This window comes from Coenobita brevimanus, chromosome 103 (assembly GCF_032717465.1).
Source record: "Coenobita brevimanus isolate Jiangsu-jjx chromosome 103, ASM3271746v2, whole genome shotgun sequence".
NCBI classification, from domain to species: Eukaryota; Metazoa; Arthropoda; class Malacostraca; order Decapoda; family Coenobitidae; genus Coenobita; species Coenobita brevimanus.
Genome location: NC_137056.1, coordinates 32,992,339 through 33,015,129, shown reverse-complemented (window position 1 = coordinate 33,015,129; position 22,791 = coordinate 32,992,339). Strand labels below are relative to the sequence as shown.

General features: G+C 45.5%; 1 protein-coding gene and 1 non-coding gene across 2 annotated transcripts in view; one reads left to right on the top strand and one right to left on the bottom strand.

Moving 5' to 3' along the window:
* LOC145415667 (uncharacterized) overlaps positions 1–22,791 on the bottom strand; it is a 547,996-nt gene that overhangs the window by 270,085 nt on the left and 255,120 nt on the right. Inside the window, exons 12-15 of the mRNA XM_080284883.1 lie at positions 21,726–21,931; positions 21,183–21,426; positions 20,230–20,600; positions 19,730–20,002 (exon numbers count right to left, since the gene is read on the bottom strand). Of these exons, the coding sequence (XP_080141009.1) occupies positions 19,730–20,002; positions 20,230–20,600; positions 21,183–21,426; positions 21,726–21,931 (1,094 nt within the window). The remainder of the gene's footprint in view (positions 1–19,729; positions 20,003–20,229; positions 20,601–21,182; positions 21,427–21,725; positions 21,932–22,791) is intronic.
* LOC145415803 (5S ribosomal RNA) lies at positions 9,190–9,308 on the top strand. Its single transcript, XR_013900123.1, has one exon. It is a non-coding gene; the product is annotated as a 5S ribosomal RNA (ribosomal RNA).

Sequence of the window (22,791 nt, the reverse complement as noted above, 5' to 3'; positions counted from 1 at the left end):
GGGCTCGATATTGTGACGACAGATAATTAAGAGTTAGCTTGGTGAATCAGGTGGGCTGCTCCTGCAATGCACTGTGACCAGTCGGAGTGTGTTGCAGTGTGTGGGGTCTTCCCACAGGTCAAATGGGTCCTGTGTTGGAGCAAGATGATACCCATTACTGCCGAAAAATGCACTGTACCACCAACTGCTTCCCGTTTCAGCACCAGATATTGTTTAATGAAGCCAAGCAAAAAGTACTGGATATTGCATCAGGCTGCATATTGAGATGACAGAAAACTGAAAGTTTACTGTGTATGTATATGTATGAATATAAACATATATCCCATTAGCGCCCAGTCTCCCCAATATAGGACGGAACTGGGCATTTTCAAAACTTGATAAAGACGGGAAGCCTGGGGTAGGGACCTATGAGCTTTGCGACTATGAGCCAACAGGCGGAGGGCGGTGTACATAGCACCCTTCCAGCAAAATCCCTTGCACAGGAACTCTGGGAGCCAATGGGTTAAACACAAAACTACACAGAGCACAGAAAACACTGACATTTCATAACTTCACCACCATTCGACAAGACCGGGCCGACGGCAGTGGCAGTGGACTCATCACCCTGGTACACAAATCCATCAACTTTGCAGATACCAGTGCACACACAAAGTCACTTCTCCCCCCACATGACACCACAACAGAAATACAATCAATTAAAATGTGCACTGGTAACAAATCACACATAACAATCGCTAACACATACATTCCCTCCCAATCGTCCCCCACAGTACCACACAATTACTCTCCACAGATACACCACGTCACTAACTTACCCAACATCATCCTGGGTGGTGATTTCAATGCCAAGTCGTCGGCCTGGCATGTCAACAACCCTGACACAGACAGAGGGATGGTACTACAATCCCATACAGATCATCTTTTCATACTAAACAGTCTAGACCAACATACCCATATACCACACCAAGCCCTCTTCCTCCTATCATCTCCAGACATCACCTTCTGCTCCCCAAACCTCGCTCCCACTACATCATGGAGAGTGGTCAAAACCTTAGGTTCTGATCACCTCCCAATCATCATCACTACCAAAACCAGAATCACCCCAGCTGGCCACAAACACACATACACTAATTATAAGAGAGCCAACTGGGAGGCCTTTGCAACTGAAACAGAACAACATTTCGAAACACTAAACAGTACACCCATCACAAACATCAACAGCGCCATGCACACTTTCAATACAATCATACAAAACGCAGACAAAAGACACATCCCTAGAGGCAACAGAAAGAGACACAACCCCAACTTCACACCAGAAATTCAAGGCCTCATCAGACAACGGGACACACTGCGACACTCCCCAACACCCCATACACAAGACACCATACAACAAATACAAGAACTCAACACTCAAATACACAGTAAGATATCAGAACAGCAAACACTAAACTGGAAAAATTACCTCCAAACAGTTGACCACAAAACAAACATCAGCAAACTCTACAAAACACTAAACAGCATCACACTTTCCAACAGCAACACCACACAATCACAAGCTGCCATCACAACAACAGACACCATACCCTCAAACAAACACTCTCATCAATCACTTTTCACAAGTCAGCCATCTAACCTCCCATCCGGAAGACCGACGTATCATCAGACGTAAGAGACAGTTCCCCACAGACCCAGACTACGGACCTTTCACTTACAACCAGATGAAGCACATCATTAACAACCTCAAGCACTCATCTGCCTGTGGACCAGACAACATAAGGAATATTCACCTTAAACACCTAAGACCACAAGGCATACAAGCACTCACCAACATATCAAACTACAGCTACTCACACAACATAATACACAACATCTGGAAGCATGGCAATATCATCACTATCCTTAAACCCAACAAAGACCCCACGTTACCCTCCTCACATCGCCCCATCACACTCCTCTGCACCCCCTCTAAAGTCACTGAACGACTGATACTACAACTAGTCACACCTCACATTCCCCTAGCCCAGTCACAACATGGTTTCAGGCCACTACACTCCACAAACACCCTACTTACAGACCTTACACAGAGAGTTTTTGATGGCATGAATTCAGCTAGGCCACCACACAGAACACTCCTAGTCACACTAGACATTAGCAAAGCTTTTGATGCCATCCCCCGCCACAACCTCACAAACAAAATACTCAACACAAACAGGCACAATAACACAAAAAGATGGCTTCCAAACTACTTAGCAGGCAGATGTGCACGCGTAACATTTGTCGGTCAGTCTTCTAACATCAGAAGCTTCACAAACGGTGTCCCCCAAGGATCTGTTTTGTCCCCTACACTCTTTAATCTATACTTGCACGGCATACCCACACCCCACCCACCACAGATACACATAGCTTCCTATGCAGATGATATAACACTTACATGTACACACCAAAACACAAACACAGCTGCACACATCATTCAACCTTAACTCAACACACTACACGAATGGTTCACCACAAACAGGCTCAAAATAGCCCCAGCCAAATCTACAGTGACTCTTCTCACAAACTGGACAGCAGAACACAGTCACATCCCACACCTCACCATAAACAACACTCCACTACCACACACACACACACACAAAATCCTTGGTGTAACATACAATACATCAATGTCATTCAAACAACACATCACAAACATTAAAAATAAAATAACACCAAGACTCAATGCTTTGAGGTCACTTGCCCATACAACATTCAGACACAACAAAGAAACCACCACCGCAGTATACAAAAAATACATACGTTCAGTGATGAATTATGCAAGCCCTGCCTGGGCTTCTAACCTCACCAAAACACACTACAACACTCTACAGACCATACAGAACAAGGCCTTAAAAATAATCACAGGATGCACAGCTACTACACCCACAGACCACCTACATCAAGAAACCAAAGTCCTCAAGGTCAAGGATCACCCAGACATGAGAGGCACCCATATTCTTGCTGCAGCCTCCACAAACCCACAACATCCACTACAGTACATGGCAGTACATCCACCCACATCAAGGAACATCAAAACAACACCCAGCACACGATACCATACACAAATACTGTCATCTCTCCCCCCTCGCCCACCTCAGACCAGCTTCCAGAAGCATATCCACACTCAGATCACTCGCCGCTCCATTCAGTCACTTAAAGACAACACACAGCTGCATGCACGGCCTCCTGACATCCACCCTTCTGAATCCTATCTCCCTCGTGAGGACAGGGTCCACCTGGCCAGGCTGAGATGTCGGCACCATCCACCCCTCTTTAGCTACCAGAAGAGGCTGGATGACTACGTTGCTGATGCCTGTCCAGGATGCAACACAGCACCCCATACTATTAAGCACATTATGGAAGACTGCATTGCACACAATCACCTATGCCAACAACACAACATACACTCTTTGAGAGCTCTGTGGGAAAGCCCGGTCTCGGCCATGGCCTTCCTAAGGGACTCGGGGGCTGTTCGGCCAGACTGCCTAAGGAACAACTACTACTACTACTGCTACACTGACAAAGCTATCAGTTTCTTTAACCCATTAGTGCCCAGTGTCCTTAATACAGAACACAACTGGGCATTTTCAAAATTTAATAAAGAAGGGAACCCCGGGGTAGGAGCCTATGAGCTTCACAACTATAAGCTGACAGGCAGAGGGCAGTACGCCTAGCACCCTTCCAGCAAACTCCCTCGCACAGGAACTCTGGAAGCCAATAGAATATATACAGTATACAGCATAAATATATATATATATATATATATATATATATATATATATATATATATATATATATATATATATATATATATATATATATTTATACATATATATATATATATATATATATATACTGTATATATATATATATATATATATATATATATATATATATATATATATAGATAGATATTTATATATATATATATATATTTATATATATATATTTATATATATATATATATATATATATATATATATATATATATATATATATATATATATATATCGGTATACATGTACATATACACATACACCCACTGCAAATTGACTTCAGACCTACACACAGAATTGCTATGGGAGAGTTGTCTGTCTTTGACTTGTGTTTCCACCTCTACCAAGTGAATTTTTGGGGGCAAGAAGTAACTGGCAGCTCCTCTGGTGTTGGTGGGAGGAGGTGCAACACTCAGCACATCAGTGCTTGCCCAGAAGCGAGAGTGGGAGTATATGTTCCAGTCGTTCCAAGCTTGCACCTCCCTCTTTTTTCGGATGCATTACTGTTTGCCCTGTTATTTTCCTAAAGTTGAGTTGTCATGCCTAGAAAGTATTGCTCAAGGGATAAGAAGGTCCATATCAGTGCATGGAGGCAGGATAATGTCCCTATCAACACGATTTGTGAACGTACTGGACGGGTAGAGTCAACCGTAATGAAGAGTCTTGCTGCAGCGCGCGGCCTGCCACCTGATGTCATACAAGAGCACAAGCATGGCAGTGGAAAGAAAAGGACGAGGGGCACTAACCCTCCGCCAACCCTTTTAGTCGCCTTTTACGACAAGCAGGGATACTGGGGAGTATTATTGAAAAAAAACCCTACCCCCAGGTATATATATATATATCATCATCATCATCATCAGCCGTTGAGGTCCACTGCAGGACCGGCCTATCCCTAGTGAAGCAGGGATGATACAGCCAATGTATCTGTACCCAGTGGCTTAGTCTGTCTGGTAGAGACTGTATGTAGGGTGAGAAGTGCTTGTGAGTGTGACTGTAGTGTTGTAGTGGCTTTGGATGTGTGTGTAGTCTGTGAACCAAGTATAATTGGCCCGCCTTAAGTCGATTGGGTGCAAGCATACTAGTATGCGACACTGGTTCAACCACAGCACCCACTGTGTCTGCCAAAGTAGCAAGTGGCTTGGTGAACGTTTCCCAAAGATTTTACAACTCTAGCGGGAGGTGAACCCACGCTCACCGATGTGCGAAATGCACACTCTACCACTGAACTACAGAGGCTCCATATATATATATATATATATATATATAGTATATACAGTATATATATTTTGTTCTTTGAAAGCAGTGATAAGAAACAGGGAAGTGAGCATGGAAGTGAAAAAGTTACTACATGACACTATTGTGATACCAACTCTAACGTATGGAAGTGAAGCTTGGACACTGTTGGAAGGACACAAGTCAAGAGTGAGAGCAGTGGAAATGAGTTATTTAAGAGGACCCTGTGGAGTCACATGGAGAGACAGGCTGACGAATGAGGATATAAAGGAGCGTTGTGGTGAGGATGTGGATGTGATAGGAAGTGTTATGAGGAACACACTGAGGTGGTTTAGCCTTGTGGAGAGGATGGAGGGTGAAAGACTGAGGAAGAGAGTGTATGTGAGTGAGGTGGAGGGGGGAAGAGGGAGGGGGAGGCCGAGGATGAGATGGAGGGATGGGGTGAAGAGGTATATGAGAGAGGGGGGTGTGAGTTGGAAGCAGGGCAGTGAAATGGCGGGGGACAGGACGACGTGGAGGCGATTTGTTTGTGGCCACCCCAAACAGGATTGAGGCGTCTGGCAATAGATAGACAGACAGATAGATTATGCGTCCGACTCTGGGCATAGGCTTCGCAGCCTGCTTCCAAGTCCCAGTGGTCCTCCTACATACCATACACCTCAGCATGTCACCACTTTGGCACTAACACCCACCGTCCATACTGAATACATGCTAGGGCTGTCTCACACAGGACTGGTGTATGGTATTACCAGGGGTATTTTTACGACATGTTGGTGGGTCTTCTGGTAGATCAGTAAAGTCTGCTTTTATGAAATTCAAATCCATAAACTGTTCCCTGTCCCAGTGGGGATTTGAACCTGGGTCCAGCAGGACTGCAGGCCACTTCTCTACCGATTGAGCCACCGCTTCCCCCTTATATGAGAGAGACGGGTGTGAGCTGGGAGCAGGGCAATGAAATGGCAGGGAACAGGGTGGCATGGAGGCAATTTGTTTGTGGCCACCCCTTACGGGATTAAGGTGTCTGGCAATATACAGATAGACTCTTCTAACTCTACAAACAATACAAAAGATCAACGATGCCTTATGCCTCCCCGATATGGGCTCCCATCCTATCTAATACCCATTACAACACCTTGCAAATCATACAGAACTTCCTACATATTGCCACTGGCTGTAGCAAAACCACTCCCACAGCCCACTCATGCTCTAAAAGTAAAGCCCACCTTGTCAGGTACCTTGATATGAGGAGCACACAATTCTGTGCAGCAGCCTGTGCCAATACACAACACTCGTCACTACATGACAGGCACACTCAGCAAACAACGGCACATAAAACATCACCACACACACATTATCATACCCTCTACAACAATACCCACCTTCCATGCATTCCAAAATTAACAATGAGGAAACACAGCATACTCACTTCACACACAGGGCAATACAACACCTCAATCATGACACGATACTGCAAGCTCCTCTTCTGACATCCACCCATCAGAGGTGTCCTTAACTCTTGCTGAGTTGCAAACCTAATGTGAGGCACAATGAGTGTGTGCATGGGCCACGCTGCAAACTTCATATGAGGTACAATTTCACTAATTGTAAAACAATTACTTAAGGGAGTTAAACTGCTTACAAAGAATCAGAACAACAGGGGTTAAATAGAGATGATCAAGTTCACCTAGCTTGGCTTTGAGCAGGTCATCACTAGGCCCTCCTATGCTATCAGTTTAGACTTGGGTTGGGTGGAATCACAGATGACATGTTTGTAATATAGGCCCACACAACATAATACATTTAATAGAAAACTGCAGAGCATATTCCACACTAAGACGCAGACACTACATCAACAGTGTAGGGAATCTATGTGACAACCCCATAGGGACACCTGCTTACCCGCGGTCAATGTGTCTGCTTGATAAGACTGACCAGAGTTAAGCAACAACAACAACTTAACAACTCTCATTTGAAAATCTTTCTCATCTGTATGATGCCACAGGAGTCAAATTTGACCTTAAAGGTCAAATGCCATTTGGCAATCAGGTGATTCTAAATGCCTGGACGTAATGATACTTTCTAGCAAGGTTGCCGGTTTTAAACAAAAAATGCCATCAAAAGTTTTTTTAGGCTTATTTCCTGGGGTTGGCCTGCCAACTATAAAAGAGAGATGGATAAAATATCTGGGGGATGTGAAGATTCTGGCTGAGAGTCAGTTTGGATTCAGAAGTGGAAGGTTCTGTGTTTCCAACTTGTTGAGCGTTTACTCAAGAGCGATTGATGTGCTACAGGCGAGAGACAGTTGGGTGGATTGTGTGTATCTAGATTTGGAGAAAGCCTTTGACAAGGTACCCCACAAGCGACAAATGTGGAAATTAAAGCATTTCTGGGCGGGGCGTGACGGGGGTTCTGCCGGCATAGAACGTGGGTCCAGGGCGAGATGGGGCTCAGGCCTGTGCTAGAGGGTACAGGGCACTGTGGTTCCCAGGCTGCTGCTTCCGCGCAATAGAGAGGGGCCAGAACCTAGGAGTAGTGCCCCAAGAGGCTGCCCTATCAGTGGGTGCATAATGGCGGGATAGTTGCAGTGTCAAGGCGCACTTGGAGGGTGTCCCTGCAGCTGTCCTGGCAGGGTGCCCCGAGGCCACTACAACAGCCACTGGTAAGCTGGTGGACTAGGGGTCCCAGATCCATCGCCTGAACTTGGGACTGTGCAGTGAGTGGGGCCTGTGCTATGTCTATACCCCTTTATTAATACTGAATATGACAAAACACAAGAAAAACTTTCAAAGCAAGCCTGAGGACAGTAAATCACTCACAGGGATGAGGGTGGGTTCATGGAATGTAGGAATTTTGAGGGGAAGGGCGGGGGAAGCCGTTGAGGCATTCAGTAGGAGGTGGGTGGATGTGGTGTGTTTCCAGGAAGTCCAGTACAGGGGAGGATCACCCAGAAAGATTGTTGGGAAGGACTGTTGCTATAAGTTGTTTTGGCAAGGGGGGACAGACGGATATGGAGGTGTTGGTGTGATGGTTACGGAGAAATGGATGCAATATGTTATGAATGTTATGAGAGTAAGCGATAGGATATTAGCAGTGAAAATTCTGTTCGGTAGACAGATAGCTGCAATTATATCGGCATATGCTCCACAGGCAGGATTGGAAGAAGCAGAGAAAGATAGATTTTGGGATGATTTAATACATGTAGTGGGTGGTATGTGGGATGATGAGATAGTGATTTTGGGAGGGGACTTAAATGGTCGTGTAGGTGAAGCAGCACAAGGTTATGAAGGAGTGGATGGGGGATGTGCGTATGGTATAAGGAATGCAGAAGGGGAAAGGATACTCGAGTATGGGGAGGCAACGGACATGATTGTGTGCAACACATATTTTAGGAAAAGAGACAGTAGGTTAATTACGTATGAGTCTGGGGGAAATGGCAGTCAGATAGATTATTTTCTGGTTAGGAGGGCCGATAGGAGGTTAGTGAGGGATGTTAAAGTTATAGGAAGTGAGGAGTGTGTGCAGCAGCACAAACTACTGATATGTGATATGGTGCTTAACCACGGGGCGTCACTTTCATGACGCTTGGGAGCAAGGGATCATACCGCGGGGCGTCGCTTTTGTGATTCTGTGTTATTTTGAATTCACCCGGGCTTCCAAGTGGGGGCTTGTATCATCTATCAGTACTGCCAATGTCCAACACTAGTCAGCACTACTAATCTCATCTGTACTCCCATCCATTGTTGACAATTTAGTCATTTCTCCCCGTTCTTGACTCCCCTCCCTACCCCCCCTCCATTACCCTATCCTCTCGCCTGACCGGCCGTGCTACGGTAAGTAAATCTTCCCTGGAATTTTTCACTGATTTCATCCATTGAAATAAGCCCTATGTCCTATTCTTATACCAAATAATATATACAAGAAAGAAATAAGGTAAGTGAGAGTGCCATACACCTGGAATTGGCTAATTATCACCTGACAACACCTCACGTGCACTCGTTCGCTAATTTTCGCTGTTTTTTTCCCCTTGAAATATGCCATATAATCTATTTTTGTAATAAATATACATATAAGGAGGGAAGGGAGAAGCCTAAGTGATATTTACATTCACCTGGAACTACCTAATTTATAATGTATTGTCTAGATTGCCAACGGCCATGCCACGTTGAGTACACCGCTTCCCATCCGATCAGCGAAGTTAAGCAACGTTGGGTCTGGTTAGTACTTGGATGGGTGACCGCCTGGGAACACCAGATGCTGTTGGCATCCCTACGTCAAGTGGGGTTGGTGGAGGATTAGTGCCCCTCCCTGTAAAACAATTAACTCTAAGCCACTGGCCACCCCATTTGGGATACATGGCGTCTGGCAATGGATGGATGGATTGTCTAGATTTCCTGCCAATCATTTCAGTGAAATACATAGATGTTTCAAGAGCTACGTTGGTAGTACTGAATATCCCCTAAGTAGGCCTCTACCCGGGCCGGCCCTCCCTTATCAGTTCTCTCTCATCTTCCGAAGAGGAGGTACGCGTCTGTTCCTCTTGCTGACTTCACGGCCATTTTCACCCCCATGCAAAGGGCCCTGTGACCTTTACCCCCTACTAAACCTCGTGTGGAAAGAGGTAAAGGGCTGACAATTGATAAAAGAGTGACTACGATCTTTCTATTGAGTAAAACAGTGCAAGTGGAATTGTAAATAATGTGTAAATAATGTGTAAACAGCAAGTGAAAGTAATGAATGTAAATATAGGTGAACAATGGAAAATAGTTTTATAAGTTACTTCAAGTGACAGTGCACAACACAGTGTAAATAAAATAGAAATGTAAATAAAGTAAATAAAATAGAGAACGTAAATAGAAATGTAAATGAGTAGTATTATAAGAATACGAGTATATACCCTAGGAGTAATGAAAGTGAAAGTTTCACTTTAGCATGTCTGAATACTATGAGTTATGAGAGTGAAGATGAAAGTGACATTCACTCTCAATGCTAGTATACAGGACGAGAAAGTGAATGCTACGTATTTTCTATCTATCTATCTATTGCCAGACGCCTCAATCCCGTTTGGGGTGGCCACAAACAAATCGCCTCCAAGTCGCCCTGTCCCCTGCCATTTCACTGCCCTGCTCTCAACTCACACCCCCCTCTCTCATATACCTCTCCACCCCATCCCTCCATCTCATCCTCGGCCTCCCCCTCCCTCTTCCCCCCTCCACCTCACTCACATACACTCTCTTCGTCAGTATTTTACTGAAAGAAATTGAATCCCTACAGTGACAATAAACTAATGCTACTGAAGGAAACTTATGGATAAAGACTGTAGATATATATAGATATATATAAGTGTTATATAGTAATAGAAATATAAAGTGTGAGGGGTTTTATGAATAATAAATGACAGAGAACCAAGAGAGAACTAGCGCAAGTGCGGCGGTCAGACGCGCTCATAATTTTCATTGCTTTCACTGGTTTTTTTTTTGGAGTATGGATCCCAAAATACTTGAAAATCATAGAGTAGTGTTTATAGTGTTAATATCTGGCTGTGGTAATCATATTACGGGTTGTCGGGAAGTGTAAAGTGGAGACTTCGTTACCCAACTTCAGAGGTCTCCACAAGTCCTACGGTAACTGACGAAGGCTCAACAAACATTCCAGGAGAAAGCTGAAGGTATGTGCCATAAGCATATATAATTTTAATATTCTAGGACTAATAACTGATTTTTGGCAAATATTTTTTGAGAGTCTGTCGGAGACCGAATAACCCCGCGGCACACGCAAAACATCGGTAAACATGCCGGCGGTGTAGGGGTTAAAGAAAGAACGATGAAAAAGAGGACTTATGTACCTAGGAGGAAAATATGGAAGCTGAAAAACCAAGTGGTAAGGGATGCCTTCTATAGCGAGTTGAGGAGAGTGGTGGCTGAACAAGGAGCTGTAGACAGAGGCGTTAATGAACAGTACAGAGCCCTCAAGAACAATCTCTTGAGAATTACTGATGTAACATGAGGTTGGACAAAAGGACCACCAAGACATAAAGTAACTTGGTGGTGGGATGAGGGTGTAGAAGCTGCAGTTAAGGAGAAAAGAAGGCTTTTCCGGGAATGGAAGAAGGGTGGTAGCAAAGAGGAATATTTGGCTGCCAAGCGTAGGGCTAGAAGAGAGGTATACAGGGCAAAGTCTGAGTCACAGAGACTTTTACTTGATAACCTAAATCATGGGGAAAGGAAAAATATGATATTTAGGGTGGTAGGTCAGGTGAAGAGGGATAATCAGGATATCATAGGTGAGCAGTGTGTGAAGAATGATGAAGGAAGGGTAGTGGTGAACAGTGAGGATATTAAAGATGCATGGAGAGAACAATATAACCGGTTGTTGAATGAGGAACCTGACTGGGACAGAGAAGGTTTGGAGCCAGCAGATCCAGTGTCTGGCCCTTGGCCTTTGATTGATGCTGCTACTGTGAGTGAGGCAATAGGCAGGATGAAGGTGGGGAAGGATGAAGGTGGGGAAGGCAGCAGGTGTGTCTGGGTTGACTGCTGAAATGTTGATGGCCTCAGGCAATATAGGGGTGAAGTTAGTCACTGACCTGATAAACAGGATAATTTATGAGTGTTTTGTCCCAGATGACTGGCTGAAGAGTGTAATTGTACATGTGTATAAAGGGAAGGGCGATGCCCTGGAAAGACGAAATTATAGAGGTATAAAGCTTTTAGATCAGATAATGAAGGTAATGGAGAGAGTTTTAGAAAGGTATGATTAGAGAAAGAGTGAATATTGATGAGATGCAGTTTGGGTTTATGCCAGGTAGGGGGACCACTGAAGCCATATTCATTGTTCGACAGCTTCAGGAAAAATATATTGGTAGGAGAAGGGATCTTTATTTTGTTTTTGTTGATTTGGAAAAGGCCATTGACAGAGTCCCTAGAGAGGTGGTGAAGTGGGCAATGAGAAAGCTTGGCTTGGAGGAGTGGCTGGTTAGGGTGCTTATGGCTATGTATGTGAGTGCTCACACCCAGGTAAGAGTGAATGAAGATTTGAGTGATGTGTTTTCCGTGAATGTTGGTGTGCATCAGGGGTCAGTTTTGAGTCCCATGTTGTTTATCATGGTACTTGAAGCTCTTTCACGTGACTTTAGAAATGGACTCCCATGGGAGTTGTTGTATGCTCACGATTTGGTGTTGACTGCAGAGAACGAAAGAGAGGCGGAGGAAAGGTTTAGGAAGTGGAGAGATGGTATGGGGCACAAGGGCTTAAGGGTAAATGCAGATAAAACAAAAGTGACGATATCTAGGGTTCGTGGCGGTACTGTCAAAGACGAGGGAGAGTGGCCATGTGCAGTTTGCCACAAGGGCGTGGGAAGTAATTCCATCTTGTGCGGTGTTTGTGATAAATGAGTGCATAAGAGATGTAATGGTATCCGAGGTAGACTGCGAGATAATGCTGATTTTATGTGTATGGCATGTTGGGGAGAGCAGGTGGAGATTGTCAGACGTGAAAGAATTGAACTTGCTGGTGAATCTCTTGAGTGTGTGGAAGAGTGTTCTTATTTGGGAGACATGTTGTGTGCTGGAGGTGGGGCTGGAGCTAGCTCTGCGGCCAGAGTGAGAAGTAGTTGGAAGAAGTTCAGGGAGCTCTTGCCTCTCCTGACAGTGAGAGGACTCTCCCTACGTGCTAAGGAGTCTTTGTACGCAGCATGTGTTAGGAGTGTAATGTTGTATGGTAGTGAGACCTGGGCAGTGATGGAGGAGGATATTCGCCAGCTCAGACGTACAGAAATGACAATGATTAGGTGGATGTGTAGTGCGTCCCAGCGTCCAAGGTCTGGGGGGGCTGGGTTCACAATGGAAGAGTTGAGAGGTAGGATGGGACTGGAGTGTACTGGTGTTGTGATGAGGAGAGGTAGATTGAGATAGTTTGGACATGTGGAGAGGATGGGGGATGATAATTGGGTGAGGAAAGTGAGAAGTGTTAATATTGGGGGTGGGGTTACGAGGGGTAGACCGAGAAAGACATGTGACGAGGACATTAAGTGTGACCTCAGGGTTAAGGGACTGAACAGGGAGGCTGCAATTGATCGTGCAGCATGGAGAGCCGCCATTAGGTGACCAAGGCCGACGCATGCAAGCATGTTGGAGCCTTTAAAAACTAAATGAAAACGAAACGATACGAGGACTGAAGAGAAACCTCCTGGAATGGATAAGAGACTTTTTGAGAGACAGGCAAATGAGGACAATAATGAAGGACAGGATGTCTGGATGGAGGGATGTAAGAAGTGGAGTCTAACAGAGCTCGGTGTCAGCACCATTAATGTTCCTGATTTACATAAACGATATAGTAGATGGAGTGAACAGTTATGCAAGTCTGTTTGCTGATGAGACAAAGATCTTGAGGAGGGTAGAAGTTGTGGAAAACTGTAAAATGTTGCAGGAGGATCTGGATAGGATTCATGATTGAAGCCGGATGTGGGAAATGAAATTCAATGCAAAAAAATGTAAAATACTCGAAATGGGTAAAAGTACCAAGAGGCCATCACTGAATTATTTGATGGGTAATGAACCAGTCACAAAAGCGAGAGAAGAGAAAGGTTTGAGAGTGCTGGTCAAGGATTTATCACCTGAAAAACACATTAACAAGATAGTTAGAGAGATGTATAATCTCTTGACTAACATAAGAGAAACATTTCATTACGTGGATGAAATGATAAATAAACTGATAGTGGCCATGATCCACCCTAGGTTGGAATATGCAGCAGTAGTGTGGTCCCCACACAAAAGAAAGATATAAACAAGATCGAGAGAATACGAAGAACAGCAACCAAGATGGTCCCTAGCCTGGCAGATCTGTCGTACAGAAAGAGGCTGGAAAAGCTGGATCTGCCTTCCTTAGAAGAAAGGAGAGAGAGGGGCGACGTGATTGCAGTGTTCAGGGCCATGATGAGAGTAGATAAAACTGACAGAAAAGATCTGTTTGTACGGGATGGGAGAATAACAAGAGGACACGGAATGATGCTGAAGGTACCAAGTTGCTTGAATGATATCAAGAAATATAGTTTTCCATGTAAATGCATAGACCCGTGGAATAGCCTGGACAAAGAGATCGTCCAGTCTAAAAACTTAAATGAGTTCAAAGCAAAATTTGAGTTACTAAGAAAAAGACGGGACTCCACGAACGTAGCTCATTTCCTGTATATCACAAATGGGTAAATACACACACACACACATACTCTACAGATGATGGCTGCTACACTCATTTAGATGGTGTGTTTCTCAGTTTTTGGTGCCAACATGCGAGGATGTGCAGACCAGTTCTGGACCTGCAAACTTTGCCAAACTATTTACACACACACACACACACACACACACATCTGATGCATTTGTCTTCAGTGTATTGGGCATAAATTCCTTGTTACTATTGAAAGGGGGGGGGGGAGCCTACAAGGCCACATCACAAACTCACACAACTCCTCCTTCCACATTCAAGAGCCATACAGAATCCATCCAGGCATCACAGAGGATATTGGCAACACCATGGGAAAATCTTTAAATACACAAGTATACCCCGGTTTAACGATCTAATTGGTTACGTAAAACTCCGTTGTTTGGTGGAGTATCATATATCAGCATACTTTTAACATGTATTTCAATGTGGACCATTTACCAGCCTTGGGTCTACCCCAAACCAAGTCCAAAACCCAGCTAGATGAGCCCAAAAACAGGTTTAAATGCAATCTTAATGGCCTAACAGCTGTCAAGGAAGCTAACCCAAGCCTAACACCTGTAAATATCTCACTAAAACCAACAAATAAAGCCTGAAAATCTTAAGGAATAGGTTAGAAAATATCAAACACCTCTCATCACTTACTTCTTGTAAGTCCATGTCCAGTCCTGGTCATCATCATTGTTATCCCCCCAGAGGCTAGGGGACATGTGGTGCTCCCCAACATTCAATCCTCATCCTCAAAGCCCTCAAACCCAATCTCCAGGGGTGGATCAGAGGGGGGTGGCAATGGAGTGCGATGAGATGACTCAGGCGGAGGTAATGGGGTGTGATGCAATGGCTCAGGTGGTGGCAATGAGGTGCAATGCGATGGCACTGGGGGGTGGCGATGGAGTGCGATGCGATGACAGAGGAGATGGCGAGGGAGACAGCTGCGATGACTGGTGAGGTGGTGCAGGAGACCGCTGCGATGAATGATGAGGTAGCGATGGAATCAGCAGCGGTGACTCACGTCATGGTGAGGGAGACAGAGACAGTGGCCGAAATGGTGTGGGAGATGGAGGCTGAGACGAGGAAGGCAGCGATGGAGTGGCAGAGTGTCTTAGTGGAGACACAGGTGATATGGGAGATGGCAATCAGCTGGAGGTTAGGTCCAGCACAACGGGATGAGCACGTCCTCAGCGGGAGGTATCCCCCGGTATTTCTCTTCTGGTTGAAGGTTGGGGAGATGCTCTGCTGGCTGAAGGCTGGGGAGATGCTCTGCTTGTCGAGGGATGAGGAGATCCTGTATGACTTGCTGGCATGGTGGGGGTCAGCTTGAAGATGGCTGTGATCATGGTCTGCCTGGCCGCCCTCTTCTTCTCATCCAGCATCGTCCTGTAGACTTTCATCCCCTCTTCAAGCTTAGTTGTGTCCCTGCTTCATCCTGGGAGGGGGCTGTGTGTCCACATAAGGTCAATTATCCTGTCCAGCTTCGTTTGCATCTCTTTTAGGATTTTGACGTTCAGAGCTCAGACCTCAGGCACAACCTCCTCCTCCTCTGCTTCCTGGTGCACCGGCTGGATCTCCATATTAACCCCTTAACAGAGGGGCGTCACTTTCGTGACGCTCGGGCGCAATGGATCATACCGTGGGGCGTCACTTTTGTGATTCTGTGTTATTTTGAATTATTCCAGGCTTTCAAGTGGTGGCTTGTATCATCTATCAGTACTCCCAATGTCCAACACTAGTCAGCACTCCAAATCTCCTCTGTACTCCCATCCATTGTTGACATTTTAGCGATTTTCCCCCGTTCCTGACTCCCCTCCCTACCTCCCCTCCATTATCCTGTCCTCTCACCTCCCCAGCTGCGCTGCACTACGCAAATCTCCCCCAGATTTTTCCATAGATTTCATCCATTGAAGTAAGCCCTATGCCCTATACTTATACAAAATAATATATACCAAAAGAAAATAAGGTAAGTGATGGTGGTATACACCAGGAATTGGCTACTTATCACCTGACAACACCTCACATGCATTCATTCACTACATTACCATGGTAATTTCCCCTTTTAATTATGCCTTGTAATCTATTTCTGTAATAAAAATATATATCAGAAAGGAAGGGAGAAGCCTAAGTGACATTTACATTCACCTGGAACTACCTATTTCATTATGTATTGCCGAGATTTTCTACCAATAATTTATTAGCATGTAAGTTAGCAGCTGTCAGCCCATTGTCACTGTCAACCCTTGCCTTCTCAGATAAGCTACGGCATTTAGTTCCTTGTCCTCCTCTGTGGTCAAACCATGTCGCACTCGCGCCCCGCCATTTCTGCCGCTTCTGCGCCCATTGCAAAGGGCCCCGTGACCTCTACACCCAGAAAAACTCGTGGGGGAAGCAGGAAAGGACTAAGTGACTCTGCAGTGGAACGTGAACTAGCGGAATTATCAATGGTGATGATGGATAGTGATTTTGACCCTTCGGGGGATTCGTGTGATGAGCCGGGTGAGGAAATCATGCCAGAAACTACTAGTATGAGTGCTTCAGTGTCCCAAGTTATCCCTAGCTCCAAGGGAAAGGAGCCGTTAATGCAGCAAGGGAAGGAATTTGGGAAGGGAGTGAAAAGGCGGCAGGTTAGCCCCGGAACAATGGCCCCGCGTGACGCAGCCCGCCACGAGTCCCGAGTTGATTCACCTCCTCGTTCCCCAAGCCCCACTTCACTCATTTCTTCCTCTTCTTCTGCTGAATTATCTCCGGAGTTTTCGTCGTCGGAGTCACCACCAGCATCAACAGTGAAGGCAGGCCGCAGAGGAAGAGGTAAATCCCTGACCTGTAAAAGTAGAGTTGCTAGTAGAGTAAGGGCTGCTAGTGCTGTACGGCAACCCAGGGTCAGTGCGAGTGATCTTGAACGTGATAAATCTGCCTCACAGCCACCCTCCACCCTCACCCACCCTACACCGCCACGACAGGGAATCCTGGACACCTTCGCATGGACGGAAGGGTCCGATTTTGTCCCTGAACATCTCGATTTTGACAAGAGTTCCTCAGGAGTACAGCCTGCCTTCACTCTTGACGAGGATGCTGAGTGTGTGGACTTCCTTTTGGCCTTCCTCGATGACGAAGTCATGCAGCACATATGTGATGAGACCAACAGGTATGAATCACAATGTGCTGCAAGTGGTACAGGTGCAGCCAAGATGCAACAATGGTCCATGCTGGGAGTGCAGGAGCTGTATGTGTTCTTCGCCTCATGCTTCTCATGCCACACTCAAAGAAGCATGAGTTGGAAGAATACTGGTCCATGGACCCCTTACTACCCTCACCCACCTTCAATAAGTACATGGCCAGAGATCGCTTCCGGAACATCATGGGAAACCTGCACTTTGCCGACAACAATGTACCTTCCCAAACCGACTCACTCTGGATGATCCGGGAGATTCTGAGCAGAATGAAGGATAAGTTTATGACATTCTTCCACCCCTTTCAGAAGGATGTCATTGACGAATCCTTGGTTTTGTTCAGAGGACGACTTAGGTTTGTCCAGTACATTCCAAGCAAACGCCATCGCTTTGGAATCAAGTTCTTTGTACTGTGCGACTGTAAGACAGGGTACATCCTTGACTTCGTCATTTATTCAGCGAGCACTGTCGATCTTGATAAAACACACCCCCTTGGCTTCTCAGGCTGTGTAGTGAAAGTGCTCCTTGAAAGGTATTTTGGTGGGAATCATGTGCTATATACAGACAACTATTATACAGCACCGAAACTTGCCAAATACCTCTCAGAGCACGGCATCGGCTCCTGCGGCACTATGAAGAGTAATCATGCCCACTTCCCTAAATTCCCAGAGGCAGGAACCTCGCAGCGAGGAGACATGCACCTACGCAAGTCTGAGAAGATGCTGGCAATACCGTGGCATTACAAGAGGGTCGTGCACGTGCTCACCACCGTACATAAGGGGGAAATGACAGACAGTGGGAAGGTCGACCGTAGGACAGGCGAACCTGTGATGAAACCTGATGCTGTGTTAGACTATAATATCAACATGCGGCTGGTGGACAAGTCCGACATGATGACTGGAGAGATCGACTGCCTCAGGAAGAATACTAGGTGGTACAGGAAAGTTTTTCTGCATCTCATAGATATGACGATGCTGAACGCCTTCATCCTGTACAAGATGAAGGTCAAGCCACCCAAGTCCTTCTCCCTGAGGTTGTTCACCAGGACTTGTGTTCAGCAGCTGCTTGAAAGATATGGTAGGGTGACAGCAGCAACTCCAAGGCGCCATCCAGTAACACTTCCCGACAGACTTGAGCAGAGGGCGTACATGGATCGGCACAGACTGGGACTGGTGCAAATGCCTGCCACAGGCAAGAGGAAGGCCGCGATCCGCAGGTGCCAGGTGTGTGCACATACCACCCGACGCACACCTGAGCACAAACGCACCTCTTGGCAGTGCGCTGAGTGCCAGGTTCCCCTCTGTGTTACCTGCTTCTTTGATTACCACAGCCAGAAGCAGTTCTAAAACAGCAAGTGGGAGAGGAAAGTAATGTGAAAATAATGTGTAAATAATGTGTAAATAGCAAGTGAAAGCAATGGATGTACAGTACATATGACTGAACAGTGTAATATGTATAGTTTTATGTTACTGAAAGTGACAGTGAATAACACAGTGTAAGTAAAACAGAAGTGTAAATATTGAAAATACAATAGAAAATGTAAATAGAAATGTAAGTAATTAGTAATATAAGAATATGAGTACAAATACTTGAGGTTATAACAGTGAAAGTGAATCCGTGGCTCTCTACGTATTTTACTGAATGAAAAATTGAATGACTTCAGTGACAATAAACTAATACTACTGAAGGAAACTTATGGATAAAGACTCCAGATATATATGTATTATGTAGTAATAAAAAATATAAAGTGTGAGGGGTTTTATGAATAATAAATGACAGAATACCAAGAGCGAACTAGCGCAAGTGGGAAGGTCATACGCCCTCGCAATTTTCATTGCTTTCACAGTGGGTTTTTTTTGGGGTATGGACCCCAAACTACTTGATAATCACAGAGTAGTGTTTATAGTGTTAATATCTGGCTGTGGTAATCATATTACGGGTCGTCGGGAAGTGTAAAGTGGAGACTTTGTTACCCAACTTCAGAGGTCTCCACAAGTCCTACAGTAATCGACGAAGGCTCAACAAACATCCCAGGAGAAAGCTGAAGGTATGTGCCATATGCATATGTAATTTTAATATTCTAGGACTAATAACTGATTTTTGGCAAATATTTTTTGAGAGTCTGTCGGAGACCGAATAACCCCGTGGGACATGCAAAACATTGGGAAACATGCCCGCGGTGTAAGGGTTAAGGAGCTCCTCACTGCTGAGCTTCCCCCTATGGCTCTCAAGAACCTCCTCCACATCATCCTCATCGACCTCCCCGAAGCCTGCCTTGTGTGACAATTCGACTACTTCTTGTCACACATGCTGGAAAGGTGGAGCTTGCATGCCCTCGAGGAAGCAGGTGAAGGAGTGCACACACTGTAGCCACAGCTTCCGCCACACACCGTTCATCGTCACCTGGCTAACCTCACTCCGTGCTGCAGTGATATTCTCTAGGGCGTGGCGTATGTTGCAGCCCTTCCAAAACTGCTGCACTTTTGTCCTGTCATCAATGTCATAGGCCCTTACCAACTGCTGCATCATGCAGCAGAGGTAATAAGCCTTAAAGGTAGTAATCACCCCTTGGTCCATCAGCTGCAACAAGGACGTGGTGTTGGGGGCAGGAACACCACCTCAATATTGCTGGCCCATTCCTTCATTGCAGGAGGGTCGATAGGCATGCTGTCCACCACCACGAGAAATCCGTTCACCAAATTTTAACACGATGCATACCTCTTCAGCACATGAGAGAGGTACGAGTGGAAATATAACAAACAGATATCTGAAGTCAGCCAGGCCTTCTTGTTCGACTTCCAGATAACCCCACCAGAGCCCTGGGGTTCTCGGAGTGGTAGACGAGGAGCAGCTTCAACTTGGTCACCCTCGGCGTTGTCCCCCAGCAGGAGTGTCAGCCGGTCCTTTAAGGGATTGAATCCTGGAGTAGACCTTTCCTCCATTGCGAGATATGTGTTGGACATTCTCTTCCAAAAGAGCCCAGTCTCGTCCAAATTCAAGACCTGTTTCACACTGTAGCCAACCTCCTCGATGAAGCATTTCAGTTCGTTAGGAAACGCTGCCGCTGCCACCGTATCTGCACTCGCCGCCTCTCCGTACATCTTCACATGGTGGAGGTTTGCTTGCCTCTTGAACCGGTCAAACCACCCATGGCTCGCCTTGACCCTTAAACGGCGGGCTACGTTCCAATTTTACATCCGTGTGCGGCTCATTATTTTGGAATAAAGTGCTATGAAATCAGGCAAAACATGCATAAATGGATCGGAATAGCTCAAAAAACAATGAATTTGATGTTACTACAAATTGTGTGTGAGTTAGGTGGTGATGAGAGGTGAGTGAGAGGGGTGGTGGCGCATCAAGGTCACTCTCAGTGGAAAGCAACTGAGAACAGGTGGGCAGAGAGTTTTGTTTCTGCTCTTATTTGTAACAGCAGACTAAAATCTATTATTTTAACATTATGTACATTGTTCTGTGTCTTCATGGTGCACTTTGAACACTACACACTATATATTAAAATTTTTATCTTACGTCTGTAAAGTTATAATTTTTTGTATGCAAATATTATGTACAACTGTTCATAATACCACAACTGTTCACACTAATATGTATCAGTGTGTGGTATTCCGTGAAGCAATCAATATAGAGACCCACATAACACTCCTGGAATATAGTAGGCCCATGGAATAGGAATGTGTTCTGGAACGTCGACCGTCCTTTCCTTGACGGACATCAACTGCCTTTTAGGGGTTAAAGGTCTCACTTTCATCCAGATCCCATCTGACCTTTATTTTGTCCCATAGCGTGACAGCCGTAATGCATACTACTGCCTGGCTCATGGGAGCCTTGCGCCAGTTCTGATCCTCCACCCATGTGTGCAGCATCTGCTTCAGCTTCTCCATTGCAGGTTCTCGCTGACGGGTGATATGGAAGGCTGATAAGGTAGTAACCTCCCAAGCAGCAGCTTTAATGGCCTCCTTCTTCTTGATGATGGTGGAGACAGTCAACTGGGCCAGATGGAGAGCCGATATGAGCCGATACGATAGAACACGCACATTCGCCTTTGTCATGGCGCTTAAGAATTTCCAATTTGACTTCTAGTGACACAGTCTTACACACACGCTTCGGAGGAACATCACCAGCACCACCATTAGCAGGCCGCTTACCACCACAACTAGGGCCTCCACTAGCACCACCACTAGCCCCACCACTTGCAGCACCCTTACCTAACATTATGACACTTATTTGGGACAAAAATCACACAATATCACACTCCACACACAATTAGTATCACTGCTCTACTCACGGCAATGCTTAAACACAGGTACGATGCACTACGATAACAACTTGCGTGAAGTTGGTGCAACACGATGCGTGGTGGGCGAATGTAAGGGAGATCCTCACTCTGAGATGGCCGGTGAGAGAAGAGCGATATGGGTGTGCGCGGGATAAGTGATGGCTGTGGGGTTTGCGTGAATGTTTCTGTGCATCCTGGGAGGCGGGCGGGCTCAGCTGGCCGCGGGAACGTGTGCGATTAAAAATTTTGGTCTGTTGTCTATGGACGCGGCATCGGAGGGTCCATCGTTAAACTGGGGTTCTGCCATCGGGTATCAGGGCGTGGTGGTATTTGTACCCCCATCACTAAGCCGGGTGGCATCTAGGGGGTATCATATATCGGGGCATTACTGAAATGATTGATCTACAGGATATTATGTCACAGAAGTAGAACGAGCAATTGGGCATGACCTATGATGTAGTTATTACATTTTATCACATGACTGCAACAAATCATGATGCCATACTGTTCATACCCATAATAAAAGCTGCAATGCCACATCTGAAGGCTAAAGTGGCTAAACTGGGCATTCTTTAATCCCAAATGCTTCAGTTATATAAATATATATTTTTTTTATGTGAGGAAGAAGGAACCAAAGGCCATGAGCCTGCAAAACTGTTCCTTCCAAGACAAAAACAAAATACAAGAGAGAGCCAAATTCATTCATGCCGAGATGCCTGGACACACTGCGTTTGAAAGACTGGAGATCATAGGAAGCAGGAAATACAGACAGAGGGAGACAGTTCCAGAGTTGACCTGTTGCATAAATGAAGGACTGGGAGTAACGGTTAACTCTTGCATTAGAGAGTTGGACAGAAGAGGGGTGAGAGTTTGCTGCTAGATGCGTGCTACGCGCCCGTCGTAGAAGTGGAGGAATGCATGCAGGCAGTTCAGAGGAACAGTGACCATTGAAGTAGTGATAGAAGAGAGATAAAGATGCAACACTGTGGCAAAGAGACAGAGGTTGAAGGGAGTCAGTAAGAGGGGGAGAGTTAATGATATGAAAAGTCTTTGACTCCACCCTATTGAGAAGAGC